We start from the raw sequence: 18480 nt of genomic DNA on the forward strand, positions 1-18480 counted from the left end.
ACAATGTTACTTTAATGTTATTATTTTAAACTAAAACAAGTTAGAAACCAAAGTAACGTTTGTGAATTCCATAACAAAGTACCTGTCACAGAATGCGTTTGATAAATATACATTCCAAGGAGGACAGGAGGGAGAAGCAGATAGAGCATCTTACAGTTGTTGGAGGTTTATAATACAATCATAGTTACCACACTCCTCATAAAATAAGAATAATAATAGTAATGTTAATAATACTTAATGAGTATCTACTGTGTGCCCAGAATTATTCCAAACACATTATATATAATAACTCATTTAATAGTAGCAAGAACCACATGGGATAGGTATTAATGTTATCTCTATTGTACAAGTAAGAAAACCGAAGCACAGAAACATCAGATACTTTGACCAAGGTCACACATTTAGCAAGTGGGGATTGAAAACAAGGTTTTGAACCCAGCTATCAAGAGTAAGAGTTCTGAGTTTGGAGAATTAGGCACAGGCCGGATCCTTAGGGCCCCACCATTAGAATTGGAAGCCCTTGAAAGTTTTTGAACAGAGGCGTGATGGCATCTCATGTACATTTTAAGAAAATCAGGGGCGCCCGGGTGGGTGGCTCAGTCGTTAAGCGTCTGCCTTCGGCTCGGGTCATGGTCCCAGGGTCCTGGGATCGAGCCCCACATCGGGCTCCCTGCTCGACGGGAAGCCTGCTTCTCCCGCTCCCACTCCCCCTGCTTGTGTTCCCTCTCTCGCTGTGTCTCTCTCTGTCAAATAAATAAATAAAATAAAATAAAAAGAAAATCACTGTGTGGCTGTTAAGCAGATCTAGAAGAGTTGACAATTTGTCCTGTGGCTGCAGAGTTAGGCGGTGTTGCCATCCGGCACAACTCTAGGGGGCACCTTCTCATTGTAGTCTTTGTAAATGGAGTCCCTTGGAATCAAAAAGTAGAGGTCTGGGTGGTGGTCGGGTTCACCTTTATCGAGTGTGGTTACAAGGCAAGGGTGAGGGTCAAGGACAATGGGAAGTAGCTATGTAATGACTTATCAGTGCATTTCTCACCCAGAGTATCACTGTTCACCTGCCAGAGTGAAAACGTAGACTCCCTTTGCCAATCCAGGCATCGTGGTGGTTTCCACCCAATGGCCAAACATGCCAGGCACCAACGAGAGAGACCACTGGCAATTTTCATTCAACTTAGAGGAATGACAGGGTTTTTGTGAATGCTGCCAACTTACCGAAGGACATTTGATGAGTCTGCTAAGCTTGACCTCCTTTTCCTCTTTTGTATGACTGTCAAGCGAAGCTATGATCCAGTTGACAATATAATATCGTCCAGGTCATCAGTTCACTCTGAAAACCGTCACATCCTTCCTTAGAAATCTCTGGGCAAGTTGAGTTAATGACAAGGAAGCAGCCGAGCTTTTAAGACATAGCATGTCATTAAGCTGTAAGAGCAATTTAAGCAAAAGCATTTTTGTGTTAAATTCAGAACCTGCCTCTTTTTACAGTTATATGACTAATTCTTTCCTGAGGCATCAGAAATAAACTTTTTAGGAGAACTAAATGCTAGCTGTGAAAGAAGCAAGTCTTCTAGAGAATAAACAAACCTTAGAGTCGGATTGCCGAGACAGTCTCCAAGGCCATCCTTTTCTGGCATCTCAGAGATTAAACTATTTCAGGACAGATGGCTTCTCTTTCAGAAAATTTCCGGTCTAACTTGCTATGTATAGCAGTCTGGCCGCTTAAAAAAAAAAAAAAAAAATCACCCTGAAAGTTGAGGAATTCTTTCTATTCAACTCACGTCTCTAAGGCTTTAATTTAAACCAATTTCCTCCTTTTGGCCTTCTCTGGACATGGAGACTGGTCAGCACCTTCCACATACAAGGGCTTTTAATCACATTACTCCTAACTTGCCTTTTCTTCAGGCTAAACACTTCCCACTTCCCTTCACCTTTCCACATGGGATTTAGCCTCTGTCCCTGTAATCACTTTGGTTGGTCTTTCCCTAGACGGTCTCCAGAGAGTCTTTGCTAATTCCTTCCATGTAATTTTAAGAAGTTATTTTCTGTAAGGAAACTCTGAACCTTCTGTCATGTATGGATGTGTTCAGTTCCGAGTTGGGTTGTCCTATCAAGTGAGTACACATTGCCAGGTTGAGGAGATTGGATTTTTTCAATACCTCCAATTATCTTCATCTGAGTGGGTCACATTTGGCAGAGTAAACAGTCCAGTTTTCTTAATTTTTCTGCTGTTACTGCCTTTCTCTGTTAACTATAAATAAAGAAAGTAGGAACATCGCAAGGAAGACTGGAAAGAAAGGAAATTTTGAATAGCTACCATAGGAGTTGTTAGAAGTTACAAGACTGGTGGAGAATTGGAATAACACCACAGGACCAGATGACTTTTGCTTTTAGGCTGGTTGAGAGATCATACTGGCTCTATTACCTTGATGAAAAAGCAGAAAAGGTTTCATGGTTTGTTATCACTTTCCATCTACAGAATTGGAGGGGAGGTGGCATGATAGGTGAATACAGGTACTTAAGTGATTTTTCTTGGCTATGATCACTATGCACATTCATTGCTTTCTCATGCAAAGAGAAGGAGTTTCAGATCAAGCAGGTCAATTTTTGTGACATTGTCTGAAGCTGTTTGAGAAACACTGGGGTTAGTTCCAGGCTTCAAGATGACCATCCGGAAACCCAGGTTGGGGGGGCGCCTGGCTGGCTCAGTCGGTAGAGCATCTGACTCTAGATCTGAGGGTCGTGAGTTCAAGCTTCATGTTGAGCATGGAGCCTAGTAGAGAGAGAGAGAGAGAGAGAGAGAGAGAAAGAAAGAAAGAAAGAAAAGAAAGAAAGAAAGAAAGAAAGAAAGAAAGAAAGAAAGAAAGAAAGAAAGAAAAGAAAAGAAAGAAAGACCATCGTAATGTTCCTGTATATTTAACATTGGTGTTGGCCACCCTCTGGTCCCCGAAAGCCTAGGGCGGCCACTCATTGGCTGCTTGGGAAGCATCTGACATCATTCGTCTTATAATTCTCTGCTGCAGAAAGCATTTTGATTGGGTATTCAGTGAGCCAAATGGGCCAGAAAGAGTTCATTCAGTTTCTCTCTTTTTCATTCCATTTTCATCCCCCACTTCAAGGAATTAGTATTTCCCATGGCTGGGCATTTTAGATTAATTTTATTTCTTTGGTGACCAAGATAGCTTTGTGGTCCACTGAAAACAGATCTCTGGCACCCAGCCTCAGCTTCATTTCTCTTACATCAAAACATTACTGTGTGTGTGTGTGTGTTTTTAATGAGCAGAAGATTGAGGGCTACGGAGAATCCTTTTTAATAATGGAAATATGACCCTGAAGTCCTGATTTTTTTTTCTTTGCTTTTCCATAAAAGTTTGGTCCGTAGCCTTGTGGAAAGTATTTTTTAATAGTATGAATAATAATGATCGCAGCTAATCCTTACCATGGACTAAATGGCTGCTAAATAATTTACATTCATTTTAATCTTTTCAATGATCTTATAAGATAGCTGCTAGTATTATATCTGTTTTATATTACATATATATATATATAATGTTTGTATATATTGAGTTACTGATGCTTTAATGGTTTGACTATGATTACCCATCTGGTAAGTGTTGAAATTGGGTAGTTTACCTCACGAGCCATGCATTTAGCAGCTTTCTGCCTTAGCAACTTTGCTGAACTGAATCCCTAGTACATACGCAAGAAGATGCTTTAGTAAAAAGTGAATCACTAGTATTTACTGAGCTCTTCTGTGCCTGGGACTGTTTTAAGCACTGCACATGGGTTATCTCATTGAGTACTGGCACAAACCCTATCAGGGTGGGCACTGTTGTAATTATCACTGTTTTATTGAGGAACAGTTGAGGCTCAGAGCAGGGAAGCAGCTTCCTCAGGGCCCCAGAGCAGGTGAGCTGTGGAGCTAGAATTTCCATCCAGGTCGTCTGGCTCCGGAACCTGCCAGTTTCGCCATAGCCTTGTGCTCCTTCCCAGAATACTAACGGTCTTGCCAGGGGGCAGAGCAGAAGGACTGGAACTCTTTTCTGAGACACAAACTAAAAGAGTTCTGTACAAGTCTCCTCCGGTGGAGTGTTCTCCCGGTTCGCGCACCCCCCTCCCCCGGCCCCGCGTTGTACCACATCGCTTTTCTCATTCTTGGTTTTTTCCCCCCTCCCCTCTCTGGTTCTCTGTTTAGCTCGAGGCTTTTTACTCCATCTTCACTACAGAGCAGCAAGACCACGTCAAGTCGGTGGAATATCTGAGAAATAACTTCCGGCCACAGCAAGGTCTGAATGACAGGGTGGTGTCCAAGTCTGCGGTCCGCGACGCCTGGAACCACGACATGACGGACTTCTTAGAAAACCCACTGGGGACAGAAGCCTCTAAAGGTATATTTGGATTAAGTGCCCCTGCCCGGAGGAAGATTCCTTATCATAAATTACTTTAAATTAAAAGGAGTTCCAAACCAGCCAAGAGTTGGAACTTGGTGTTAAGAACATATGTTTCTCTGTTAAAAGAGGCTTGTCTGGATGATAAATAGAAGCAGTTGTGGGAATAACTTCAGTTAAATAGATATGTTCAGAATTGCCCTTTTGACTAGTAATACGTCAGTCATCCTGTTGGTATTTTTACCTTGTAACATCAACACTAACTAGTGGATGTCTAAAGGCAGCTCTTGGGTTGCAGCTCTCTTACCTTGCACCCGCCCCTCCACCCCCTGCCATTGGGATCAGGACACTGTCTCTGACCTCAGGCACCAGCACCTTTGACTTGTCCCCCAGCACTCCACCCTGCAGCCTGCCCTTACCTCCTTACTGACCTCTTCCACACCAGGCAGGACCTCCCCCTCCGGCTCTCCATCCCTACCAGATGCCATGTGGCCTTTTTAAAACCATTATTTAACAGTTTGATTCCCATCTCCGATAAACATGAGTTTATTCTTTTCAGGCATCTTAATCTTTTTCCATTTCTACATTCTCATGTGAATTGAACATAAATTTCTCTCCCAGGAAACTAGAAAGTCAGATCCTACCCTCAGAGCTCAACTTCAAGCTCCATGATTTGTCCTCATTGTGGCTTCAAGTTCGGGAAACACTTAGAGAATAAGGCTGATCAAAATTCCAGTACTTGGTGGGGGGGGTGCGCCTGGGTGGCTCAGTTGTTAAGCGCCTGCCTTCGGCTCAGGTCATGATCCCAGGGTCCTGGGATCGAGCCCCGCATCGGGCTCCCTGCTCAGCAGAGAGCCTGCTTCTCCCTCTCCTTCTGCTGCTCCCCCTGCTTATGCTCTCTTTCTCATTCTCTTTCTCTCTCTCTCTCAAATAAATAAATAAAATCTTAAAAAAAAATTTCAGTACTTGTAAGGGAGGACGGAATAAGAAGGACTTTTCTTTGGCAGGGAGGAAGGAATAAGAAGGAATTTTCTTTGGAAGGGAGGAAGGAATTAGAAGGAATTTTCTTTGGAAGGGAGGAAGGAATAAGAAGGAATTTTCTTTGGGTGTGAGGAGATGGTTCTTTCCAGTGATCTCCTCTCCGAAATTGTGAGTTTGGGTCATATGGGAAGGGCTTGTGTCATTAATCAACACTGGACACAGACTGTGTTATTTTTAGTGGGGTAAGTTACGCGGGGACATTTTGTTTCACGAGTGCCCCCACCCCCAATAAAAAGGACCAATTTACTGGCATATGACCTTTGTAGGAACAAGTGGGAGATGCAATTATATTCCACAAATAACTGCATTGATGTGCATTTTGATGATAAGAATGAGCCCATTTTCCAGGCTCATATATCTGAAAAGAAGCTAACAGAAGAGGAAAAGGAGCTTAAGAATGTAATCATTTCCTTCTTGTGATTTTGTGTGAGGATGGTGAGAGAAGCTAGTCTGGCCATATGCCATCAAGAAACGCTTGAGAGTCAAGTAATTTGGAGCTGACACTTTGTCAAGGGCGTCATTTGTCAGCTGGGAACAATGGGTGGGTTAAGAAGCATGCAAACCCAGGAAATGTCTTAGGTTGGCCAGCATAGCACACCTCACTTGGGCTAATTTTGTTTTTTAACCAAGCTAAAAATAAAGAAAACGACCAAGCTCGAAAGCTTTCTCCCAAGAGAACTTGCTTGGGAAAAGAAGAATCTCTTAGGGATTGAGTATTTTGTGAGAGGTGAATGCGGAGGACGTGTGGGGGATGACGAATTTATATCGCAAGTGAATGCAAGATCTGGTAGCTCAGAATTGCTGAGGTTATGACAGTTACAAAGTTCTTTCCTAAAAAATGGGTTGAGTACACAATATATCAGCTGTGCAGAGGGAATGCATGGCTCTTATTACCCAAAAAAGTCAGAGAAGATAATGGTCTCTGTCGCATTAAATTGTCAAAGGGGGCAAGATCTTCTACTGAATGGGCTTTCTCTGGATTTGAGCAGAGCCTTGGACCCTACCTTAAATATAGGGAATCAGTTCTTCATACTACAAGATTTTGTTGCAGTTATCATGGTGTGTGTGTGTGTGTATTGCTGACTCCTAAAATGTGTGAATATTGAAATGTTTTGTGATCTTTTTAGAAGCAGAGAAGGTAAGTAAGTACAGTCCTATTTGTGTTTTAAGCATAATCCTGGAGTGTAGCATACAGAAAAGTGTACATGCACCACCTGATGCATTTTCACCCCCCAAATAGACTTGAATAGCAAACCCCCAGGTCAAGAGACGAGCATCACCGGCTTCCCAGGGGCGCCTCCATCTCCTGCTTCCTAGTAACTGTCCATTCCCGCGGGTAACTGTGAGCATGAATTAGCTTTGCCTGTTGTTGAATTTCATAGAAATAGAATTACCCACTCTGTCCTTTTTTGTGTCTTGCTTTTTTCACTCTACACTGGTTTTGAGGGTCATCTATGCTGTTCCATGCAGTTGTGGTTTGTTCTTACTGCTGAATTTCATTGTGAGACTCTACCTGAATTTATTTATCCACTTCAGTATATATGAATTGTATGGATGGTTTCCACATTTTTGTGATGATGAAAATTCTTGACGGTGCTTTTTGATGAGCATCTGGACACATCTCTAGTGGGTATGAACCTGGGGGTACAGAGACGGCAGCCTGCAGTACACATATATGTTCCGATTTGGTTGGATACTGCTCAACAGTTCCCCAGAGTGATTCTATGAACCATGCTATACTCTTGGCCAGCAGTCGGTCAGGGTTTCCTGCTTTTTTTATAGCATAACATACATATCATAAAATACAGCTATTATAAATGTACAATTCAGTCATTTTTAATAAATTTAGAGTTATAGTTCTGTTTATAGTTATATATGATCCAGTTTTAGAACATTTTCATCACCCCAGAAAGTTCCTTCAATTCTTTCTCCTGTCCCCAGCAACAGGCAACCTCTGATCTGCTTTTATCTGTCATGTGACATTAGGATTTTAAGATTGTAGCATCCATCAGTAGCTCATTCCTTTTTATTGTACACTAGCATCCCTCTGTTTTTTTTAATAACGGCTTTATCGAGATTTCATTCACATGCGATAAAGTTCATTTTTTTTTTAAAGCATGCACTTCAGTGGAATTGAGCATATTCACAAAGTTGTTCATCACTACTACCTACTTCCAGAACAGTTTTATCACTCCCCAAAAGAAGGTCCATACCCATTAGCAATCACTCACTCCTTCTTCCTCCCTTTCTTTCTCCCATTCCTCTCGCTTTCCCGGCCTGAGGCAACTTTCTGTGTCTGTGGATTGGCCTGTTCTAGATATTCCATATAAATGGAATCATACAATATATGCCTTTTTGTCTCTGGCTTCTTTCAGTGTAATATTTTGGCATAATATTTTCAAGGTTCATCCATACTGGAATAGAGCTCAGGATTTTTCATTTGATGGCCAAATAATGTATCATTGTACGAATATACCACAGTTTATCTGCTTATCAATGGATAGATGTTTGAATTTTTTCCACTTTGTGGCTGTTGTCAGTAATACTGCTATGAACATTCATGTTCGACTTTTTGTGTGGACATAGGTTTTCAGTTCTCTCAGATGTATACCTAGGGGTAGAATTGCTGAGTCACATGATAATTCCAGTTTTCCAGTTTTGAGGAACTGCCCACCTGTTTGCCAGAGCCCTTGCCCCAGTTTGCATTCCCATCAGCAATGTATAGGATTTCTTCACATCCTCACCAACACTTGCTATATGTCTTTTTTTATTTTAGCCATCCCCGTGGAGGTGAAGTAGTATTGATTTGCATTTCCCTAAGGACCGATGATGTCCCTGTTTGTTTTTAAATGCACATTTCATGGAATCATGGTCTACATGACCAAATGCTCCTCCTTTTTTTTCCTCTAAGAAAACTCAGGTAATTCCATGGCATGATGGGCCAAAAGCCAGCCACAAATGCTCACAATCAGGCAGGCAGCCTAGAGGGCATAGATTATTGACCTTAGACATTTATGCAGTAAAGAGTCCCAACAGAAAGGAAGAGTCCCTTTCTCTTCTCCAGTCTTCTGCAAAAAAGATTTGAAAGAGAAGGATGGTGTCCTATAATCTTCAGGTAATTCAACAAAATGAAGCCTGTCTGGTTGGCATTCTGTATCTGATCACTATTGGAAATTTTCAGTGCCTAAGAGAGCACAGTGTTGACCGTGGAACTGTGCATTTATTATGCTATTGTTATAGAAGAAAGAAAAATAATTACTTAAGACAAGAGTCAGTAAGCTTTCTTGATTAAGGACCAACTAGTGAGCACTTAGTCTCTTGTGGAAACTACTCACTCAGCTCTGCCACTCTGGCATGAGGGCAGTCATGGACAATATACAAATGAATAGGTGTAGAAAACATCTTCCCAAAACACCTTATTTACAGAAGTAGGCAGCAGGCCAGATTGACCAACTGGTCCTCTAGGGGATGCCTCAAAGGAAGATGGAGAAACTCAATCATAGGCTCAGTTTAAGGTAAATATTTTCTGTCTTAAAGATGGCGGTGACCATGACCATGAAGCATTGGGTGGTTCTACTTCTCCATTCCACTGCAAGACCTTAGGACCAGTTAGATATTTATTAACTCAGTAACCAACCACTTACCAATTCGCTTTAACACCTGGTCATCTTTCACAACAGACGTGTAAACAGAGCCTCCGTGGACTGATTACAGCCCCGTACCTCCCTCGTTCCCTCGGCTGTGATCATTGACTGGTGTTCATTGAGCAGCACAGTGAGGAATGCCTGAGTTGATGTGCCCCCATCTTGCCCTTCTGTCAGGATGATTGGACATACTGGAATAGAGAAAACAGAATCAAGCCTTTCAGTGCCAGCACTAGACACATGGCCATGTACAACACCAAAGGAAAGGGGGGAGAAGTCATCTTAATACTGTATTGTTGCTGAAGAAAGACTTATAATGGATGTCATCCATAAAAAAATATAAAGCTTTAGTTCCAGTAAATGGAAACAATATTTAGGCTCGGTGGATCGTTCAAGGGACATCCAATTCGCCACTCTGCCCTTTGTCGGTAAATAACTTGGACAGACTTTAGGATTTAATGGGCTGTCATTTCAGTTATTCTGCAACACAGCCCGGGCACATGGAAGAGCATTTGGTGATTAAGTGCTGAATACTGTCTATTGTGAAGACTTTTGGAACAGTGAACGGAGGAAAAATAACTTTCCTTCCAACAACATGAAACATATGGTTTATTAATTTAACGAAACCTGTTCAAACCACAGTGGAATCAAAACCACTTGATCTGATAATTTGATTTGATGGCTTAAAGTGGCACTGCTTAATGTAATAAAAGCAAAGGAAACAGAACACTGGGGTGCCCGTATGCCCCTCCAGTCTCCTAAGTCGTGCCATATTTTTTGAAGGATGGTCTTTGCTTCTGCTGATGGAGCAATCTCTTTTTTAGCTACATTTTCAATGGTAAAGATTGCTTCCTGTTTTGGTTTAAAGCAGTTTTTTAAGAACATATACCACTGTGTGAGAATGTCTTTTTTTTTTTTTTTTTAAGATTTTATTTATTTATTTGACAGAGACACAGCGAAAGAGGGAACACAAGCAGAGGGAGTGGGAGAGGGAGAAACAGGCTTCCCACAGAGCAGGGAGCCCGATGTGGGGCTCGATCCCAGGACCCTGGGATCATGACCTGAGCCGAAGGCAGATGCTTAACGACTGAGCCACCCAGGCGCCCCTGTGTGAGAATGTCTAAGTAACTAGCCTATTTTAAATCAGACTACATTGAGAAAGAGCATCCCATTTCCCACCCAAATTGGCAAACAAAGAAGTAAATCCATGATTGCTTTTAAAAAGAGTTTGACTTTGAAATTCACGGTTTTTTGCTATTTTGGGAGAAAATATTGATGTTCTATTTTCAGTTTAGTAATTTCTACTCACCAGATTAATGAGCTTAAATTACTTTATCTTATTAAAAGAAGCTCTGATATGAGCACTTAATTCCTTTGTAGGCAGCTGTCCTCCCAAAAACTCTTCAAAAAGTTATCCTGTTACTTTCAGAAACTTCCAGCACAGAAAAATGCTAAGAAAAAAACACTTTTAACACAGCTCCCATGGAGTGTTTTTCACCCCTTTCTTTTAAAAATAACTGTCATTAGCCATTACTTTTTAACCTTGCGAGTGATTAAAAAAGAAGACAAAAAAGTAGGGCTGTTTTAAGGATTCTCCATCATCTTAGGTTCTCATTCTACTGAAGGTCAGGGCATGCTGTAGCAAACATTTTTACATGCTTCGGCATCCTATGACTACTGTAACTTTATGTAAAGAGTTGGTATAACTTGCCTTTGATTGGTTGACATGAAGTTGATATTTAGTAGACATTTAATGTAGCATTAACTACTCTTACTTCATGGTTTGTAGTCAGTGAATTTCTTTTCACTTGTTAGACATCTTCAAATGCCACTGGGGAGCTTGTTGGTTCTAGAAGCTGTGCCTAAAGCACCAGTGGTTACACAGGCTATGTGGAGGGTGTTATAAGCCAGACGCTATGTTGGCCTCATCTGTTCATATGTCTTCTTTAATCCTGAAAACAACCTCCACCACTTTTCATTTCACTTTTTATTTACCAAATATTTCTTGAGCATCTACTGTGGACAAGTTCTAGGCACTAGCAATAAAGGTAACAAGGGGGCAGAGTCCCTCATCATGGAGCTTGTGTTTTAGTGGGGAGAGAGAAATAAACAAGTCAACTGACAATGATAAAGCTTCAGTGTTCCAAAGATCCAATCGGGTCATATTATAAGAGTAGTAGAGGGTGGTGAAGCAGTGGGGAAGAGATCTTCCCTGCATAGGACAAGAGGTGATAAGGAGCCAGCCCTGCAAAATTCTTAGAGGGCAAGGTCATTTGCAAAGGGCCTGAGGCATAGGGACCAGCATGGAGAGATGGGCTAATATCATGTCTGGAAAAGACTCTTCTTGGTATTCTTATGGCAGTGGGAAGCCTTTAGAGAGCTTTAAGAAAGGCTATGGAATGATCTGAACAGGTTTTCAAACCCATCTCTCTTGACTGTTATGTGAAAAATGTTTGCAGGGGACTTGGGGTGGAGCTTGCAAGACCAGGACACGGGCGATAGAAATATTCCCTGCGGATAACAGTGGTTGCATGTTGGTGATCCCAGTAGAGGCAGAAGTGATCCATTAGGGATGGAGTTTGGAATAGAGCCTCTGAGATTTTACTCATCATTTGGATGGAGGCTTTTTGGGCTGAGCAAAAAGAGAAACATAGCATTACTGTTTTTCTTTAACAGATGGGAGGGGTCTGAGACTCAGAGAGAGCAAGGGAACATCCAGAGCCTCTCAGCCAGGAAATGAGAGAGTGGGTGGAGATGTGAACCAAGGTTTTCTTATGTCCAAATGCAGCATTCTTTCTATTTTCCAAGGGACTGCCAGCTTCCAAATGAATCTACAAGCAGTGGCCTCTTTGTTTTAAATGTCATTAGGTGGCTTGAATAACACAGTGTATTACTCCCTCTCTGAACAAAAGAGCTTCAAAAATAAACATCCTTGTGGGGATTGGGTATTCTTCCTAAAGATCTGAGTTTATCATCTGAAAAGAAATCATTGGGCTCAGTCTTTATCTGCTTGGCTTACATTTGGAGGGTTATCTTGGGTGCTCAGGGCACGGGCTACTGAGGTTTTGATCACAGGGTCATTCCCTGGGAGGGCCAGTGCACCCACTTGACCTGCATGCTGGGGCCTCCTAATCTGAGGGTTTTGTGCATCCTTGGATCAACAGCACCTGACACAGCACCTAGGACATAGCGGGTATATAGTCATTGTTTGCTCATGAAATGAATGAATGAATGATGAGATAATATAAAGTGATAGGTAAAAATACGGATTTTGGAGTCAAGTAAACCTGAACTCAAATGCCAGGCCAACCACTTACTCTTGTGCATCCTTGCTCAAGATAATACCCAAGTCTTGCTTCTTTGTGAAATACAAATAATAATCACAACCCGTTCCTTGGCTTTGACCTTTAAAATGAAACAGTGTAGGGAACAAAGAGTACAGAGCCTAGGACATGGAAAGTTCTCTGCAGATAATTATACTTTCTTGTCTGTAGGTCCACAGTGGCTTCTTTGTATGCTCAGGACAAACTATTATATGTGACATGATTACTGGAGAACACATTTCAGAATAAGGGGACCAGGATCTCTTCCTGGTAGAAATGCAAACCGAGGCTGTTGGAATGTCTTAAAACCTTCCCAGTGAAGTCTACTGTCCTTACATGGTGCCCACATCCAGGCCCCCTGGTTCTCATTTATGTAAATATGTAAAGAGTTGGTATAACTTGCCTTTGATTGGTTGACATGACATCTTGAACTTCACTTCCCTTGGCATCCTGCACGTCAGTTCACCTACACTCCCAGTCCCAGAGTCTGTACCCTCTGCCTCGAAGGCCATTGCCTCACCTCCGTGCCTCATCCACCCCTCCTCAGCCTTCATAGCTCTGCTCTAGGGTATCTTCCCCCTGGAGATTTCCTGATTGCTTGGCCCAGCTGCTTGTGTTGGGGTGCCAGGACCTTTCTCTGGTAACACTTCTCACAGTTGGAATTTTATGTTCAGTTGTGTGTTTTTCCCCCTAATGTCTAGCTCTCCCACCACCCCATAAGCTCCATGAGGGGTGAGACTGTCTTTTTATTTCTTTTTTGTTGGGGAGAGGGTACAGTGCTCACTTTTGGCTCCTCTGTGAATATTTGACTAGATGGGTGAATGGGTGGATAGATGGATGGATGGATGTATGGATGGGAGGATGGGTGGGAGGATGGATGGATGGATGGATGGATGGATGGATGGATGGGAGGAGGGGTGGGAGGATGGATGGATGGATGAATGGATGGATGGGAGGAGGAGTGGGAGGATGGATGGGAGGAGGAGTGAGAGGATGGATGAATGGATGGATGGGAGGAGGAGTGGGAGGGTGGATGGATGGATGGATAGGTGGATGGGTGGGTAGGAAGGAGGGAGGGATGGTTGGATGGATTAAGCTAATCCATACATGCCAGGTGGCCAAGAGTCAAAGGATTCTTGCCACAAGAGTTGGCACATTCGGGACATTTCTGATCTAGGCCAGACTAGGTCCTCTTATGGGAGGAGCATAGCTAGACATTTGGAGTAGGGTTCCACACTACTCCCAGTCCCTGACATCAGAGAGGCTCCTGAGGTTTGGGAAGCCATCTTCTACTTTGACCATGAACTACTTAGATGGAAGTATTCATCTCAAAAAACCACGGACAGAGGGCTTTCCTCTCCATCCCAAGGAACAACCAGTCTACACACCGAAAAGCACACCGAATAGGCACTGGTGTCAGGATGCTTCCAGGCAGAACTGTGTTATGGCTGGAGAGCTGTTGAGCAGATATCAGTAACAGACACCAGGGGCTGTCTATCATTGTCACACTTTATAAATATTACCTAATTACTTAATCCTCACTATCTCCAGGCAGATAGGCAGAGTTTGATCTTCAAGGCCGACTTAGCAACCCTCCTACAGCTTCAGCTTTTCTTTGCTCTCTAGAAAAATCTTCCCTGATGTCGGGTTTGTTTGTGCGGACACTGTGGAGCTGGTGAACAGTAATCTGGAAATTAATAAAGGTCAACAGCATCCTTCCTCCCAGAGCGACACACGTCCCCTTTTCCTAGCTAACCAGAATTCATGGCCCGTGAAGCATGAGGCTCCGAGATGTTCACATGCATCTCCGTGGAGTCACAGGAGAAATGTAGCTGGGAGACAGACTATTTATCTTCCCCATCCTTCCCACTGATTATTCCACAAACAAACACACTTTAGTTGAGGCTGTTTTTCTTCAGGTGCAAGGAAGGTGTACAGAACCCTTGGCTTAGGCCACAAGAAACCTCTCACCTCCCCCGTCCCTGGGGCCTGATAATCAAAGACCCCTCTATAAAGGCACAGTAATGGGAGCCCTGTGTCGAGTCCTCTGGAAGCATCTTTTTCTCTTGCCTTCTTGGCACAGCCAGTGGCGTTCATGGCTGCGGGCTTCACTCCTGGGCCCTCTCTTCCGTGGTTCTGTGATTACAAAGCAATGGTCTGAGCACTTGAAATGAGCATCTTGGCTCTCCCATTTCAAATCTCTGCCTGTGTTGAAAAGGTGCTGTCTACATGTCTGACACTAAATGATAATAGGTATCATCGAGTGCGAAGAGCCCTGCGGTTTCTATGCTCATGGTCTGGTACCAGCAAAGCCTGCCCAGAAGAGAGGAGCCTTCTCAGTGAGGAGTGTACTGACCACATAAATCCGTTGGTTCCAGCAACCAGCTAGAAGCCCATGTGCCTCCTCAGGGTGTGTGGATCCATATGCCAGGGGCAGCCAAGAGACCAAGGGGGCTCAGTCCTTCCCGTGTGCTGAATAGGTAATTGCCCCTGGGGTCCACCAGGGGCGCTTCCTGTTCATAGTCTGGTTCCTCTTGGAAGCGGCAGACTTCCTGTTCTCCTCTTGGGACCTCTTGGCCAGGCCTAGGAATGGCTGTTTGAGGCCGCTCCCCAGGTATGGGAGACCCTGGAACCATCCCACTGAGGGCCATCCTAACCAAACGGCCTAACCAAATGGTGCAGATGCCGCATCTGGGGGTTGAAATGAGGTTGGAATCCAAACAGTGGAGCCCATGCCCTGAGCCACAACTAAGATCAAATAAGAGGAATATGTCAAGGGAGAGTCAGAGATTTAATTTTTTTTCTAGATTTTATTTATTTGAGAGAGAGTGAGAGAGAGCATGAGCAGGGGGAGGGACAAAGGGAGAAGCAGACGCCCTGCTGAGCAGGGACCCCCCCCAACACGGGGCTCAATCCCAGGACCCTGGGATCATGACCTGAACCGAAGTCAGGTGGTTAACCGACTGAGCCACCCAGGCGCCCGAGAGGCAGAGATTTAGAGCTAACAACGTGACTGTTGTGCAGGAGCCAGGATACCTCTTTCAATCCTAGTAGATACCCAGCCTTGGGGATACCTCCTTGTAAGAGAAAAATTATTGTAAGAACCAAATTGAAACACATACGGGCACCCTGACCTAATGAATCACATCATCTAGAATCAATGGCTAAACCTATCAGTGTGGGTCATTAGTTGATCTCTTGACATAGCTATCGGAACCACTTATAAAGGCAGCTCATGGGATCTTAGATCTTGGGTGGTGTTTAGGTGAAAAAGTCTCACATTGCTGAGGGCAGCTACAGAACTCTAGGTGACTGGGGCATTTCTTGGTGATCAGTGAGGCCATGACATCATTTCAGTGGTGGGAAATAGGAGACTCAGCCAGAGAAAACCCAGCTCCAGCACGAGGTCCCTGGGCCTCTGTTCACCCTAGCCCTACACCCTGGTGTCTGGTACAGACCTCCCTGTGGAGCCCGTGCCCAGGGCAAGGCAGAGGGAGAAGGGAGAAGTTCAGGGGTGCTGTCTGGAAAGGACGCTGGGCTCACTTACAGTGGGATGGGTCTACTTTGCCCTGCTGGCAGGAAATCACGGCGTCTTCAACTTGAAAGGGAGGGAAGGCAGCCCTGCAGTACAGGGAGTCCAGCCTACCACCCAGTGTCCAAGAAGCAGCTGTTGTCAAGTGGGGCTGGGAACATGCATCGTTCTGAACTTGGCCACCTCCCCGAGTGCCGAGCTGAACAATGCTTTTTCCTGTGCAGGACACAGACACCTCCCATGCCTTTAGCTCTCAGGAAGAGGGCTCTCACGTAGAAAAAAAAAAGACTCCAAGGAGGTAGGAGAGGTCAGGAAGAGCATAATGTGGGAAAGTCAGAACCACATGCTTGGAGGACTGGAAAATTGAATTTCTGCTTCAGCCTTCCCAGTCACTGGCTGCTGTAGCTCAGTGCTGAGCATGGGGCTCTGTTACATGCACAGCAGAGACAGCTGATGGGATAAGCATGCTTTCAGATTTGCTGTCTTCCATGGTAATCGCCACACAGAGCATCTAATCCTCAGTTGTTGGCTGAGAAACTGATTGCACACCAGGGCTTGTTCATGGGAATGGAGGGGATGCCATTGGGTGGTGTAGAAGAAAAATCCACAGATAGATTAGAAAAACTTACAGTTCTCCCTCCTGTGTAAGGGAAACCCCAGTTCTCAGTTCTGATACTTTCTCCCTGGAGATAGAGCATCAGATCTCACAGATTAGGGGCTCAGCCCCAAAAGATTGTGCCCACCCCACTTCAGATGCCAGTCATAAGTAGTAGGTCCCCAGGTTCCCAAAAACTTCTGTCTGACTTGGCTACAAATCACAGGTTCCCACAACCCCCTCTTCAGGTTTGATTAATTTGCTAGAGTACCTCACTTGGGGAAACACACAATTGTGCTCACCAGTCTATTAAAGCATATGATAAAGGATACAGATGAACAGCCAGATGAAGAGGTACATAGGGAGAGGTCTGGGAGGGTCCCCAGTGTAGGAGTTTCTGTCCCTGTGGAGTTAGGAGCGTTTTGTCACTTAGAGATTTACAAGAGTTTCAGGAGCCCTCTGCCAGGGATTGGGGTCCAGAACAAACATTAGAACAAGAGATTCTCCTAGTGCTCTTATTACTCAGAAAATTGCAAGGGTTTTAGGGGCTCTGTGCCAGGAACTGGGGGCAGAGACGAACGTATGTGTTTTCTGTTATCCCATAACCGGATGCATTAGTTAAGACACCGTAGATTAAAACCTAAAAACAGTTGTCCTTGTGCATGGCAGAATGTGGGGCCATCGTGCACCAGAGTCTCTCCCATCATGAGAAAGTGGCTGTTCAGCAAAGCCTGGCCTTGAGAAAGACTCACCTAGAGATGGACTCTGGCTCTACCACCTCCTGGCTTTGAGACCTAGTCTTGGACCCTTTCTCTTCATTCTCTGCTTGCCAGCCATGCTAGTTTTCTTTCCAGTTTTCCAGCTGCAGGGCCTTTGTACAAGCTGGGTTTTTTCTGTCAGACGTATCTAAGCCTCCTTCCTTCCTGTTCACTTGATAAACCTTACTCTTATTCAGATGTCATTTCAAACATCACTCTGCTCAGTAAATCTTTCCTAACCAACCCCCCAAACCTGGGTCAGGGTTCCTTATTAAACCTTTGTACAGGGGCGCCTGGGTGGCTCAGTCGGTTAAGCATCTGCCTTCTGTTCAGGTCATGATCTCAGGTCCTGGGATCGAGCCCTATTGTTGGGCTCCCTGCTCAGCCGGGAATCTGCTTCTCCCTCTGCCCCTCCCCCCCGACTTGTGCTCTCTCTCTGTCTCTCTCACACACTCTCTCAAATAAATAAAATCTTTAAAAAAAAAAAACCCTTTGCAGAGAATAACTTAATATTTTTTAAATTACATAATCCTTAGTGCTGGGAGTATTTAAACATTTTGGATGCCATGGACCCCTGCAGCCATCTGGTGAATCCCATAGACTTCTTTTCATATAGATGGTTTTTAGATGCATAAAATAAAGTAAAATAGATTACCACGGAAACCAATTATCCTTAGACATTATTAAAAAATTTTTAATTGTAATATAGTAATTAATCTGCTTCTTGATGAAGGCATTAAATTATAAAATATAGCAGCAGGTCTAATAACCATTGTAATTTTGAAATAATAATGAACATGAAGGAAAATTTGAGATCTTGGCAACAACTGTAATCTACCAGGAATATATCTGTGATTTCTTTTGGTGATGTCTCATAGGTCCTGCAAATTACTGCTCCTGCACTTTGTTGCCAGTATTTGAAATGTAAGGCAATACTAAATTTTAGTTAGAGATCAATGAAAATAAAAGTATATTTTTCCCCCATCCATGTTCACAGATTTCTGTGGATTCTATCTAGAGCCCCTAAGAAGCCCTAAGTTAAGAACTCTGTTTTAGGAAGATTAAGTGGTTGATGTGTTTCTCTGGGCTGTAATCTCTAGGAGGTCCAGGACCATGTCAATTTGTGTTCCCCCTTATTCCTAGTTCCTGGTCAGCATCCTGGTACCTAGCAGGTGCTCAATAAATACTTAACCATAGCA

General features: G+C 43.7%; 1 protein-coding gene across 4 annotated transcripts in view; it reads left to right on the forward strand.

Annotated features, from left to right (window-relative positions):
* PTPRG (protein tyrosine phosphatase receptor type G) overlaps positions 1-18480 on the forward strand; it is a 700100-nt gene that overhangs the window by 564893 nt on the left and 116727 nt on the right. For all 4 annotated transcript variants that reach the window (XM_081820217.1, XM_081820222.1, XM_081820227.1 and 1 more), the window contains exon 8: positions 4196-4388. In XM_081820217.1, coding sequence (XP_081676343.1) covers positions 4196-4388 — 193 coding nt within the window. The remainder of the gene's footprint in view (positions 1-4195; positions 4389-18480) is intronic.

The sequence above is a fragment of the Leptonychotes weddellii genome, chromosome 1 (assembly GCF_054177405.1).
Source record: "Leptonychotes weddellii isolate Sample4059 chromosome 1, ASM5417740v2, whole genome shotgun sequence".
In the NCBI taxonomy this organism is placed as follows: Eukaryota; Metazoa; Chordata; class Mammalia; order Carnivora; family Phocidae; genus Leptonychotes; species Leptonychotes weddellii.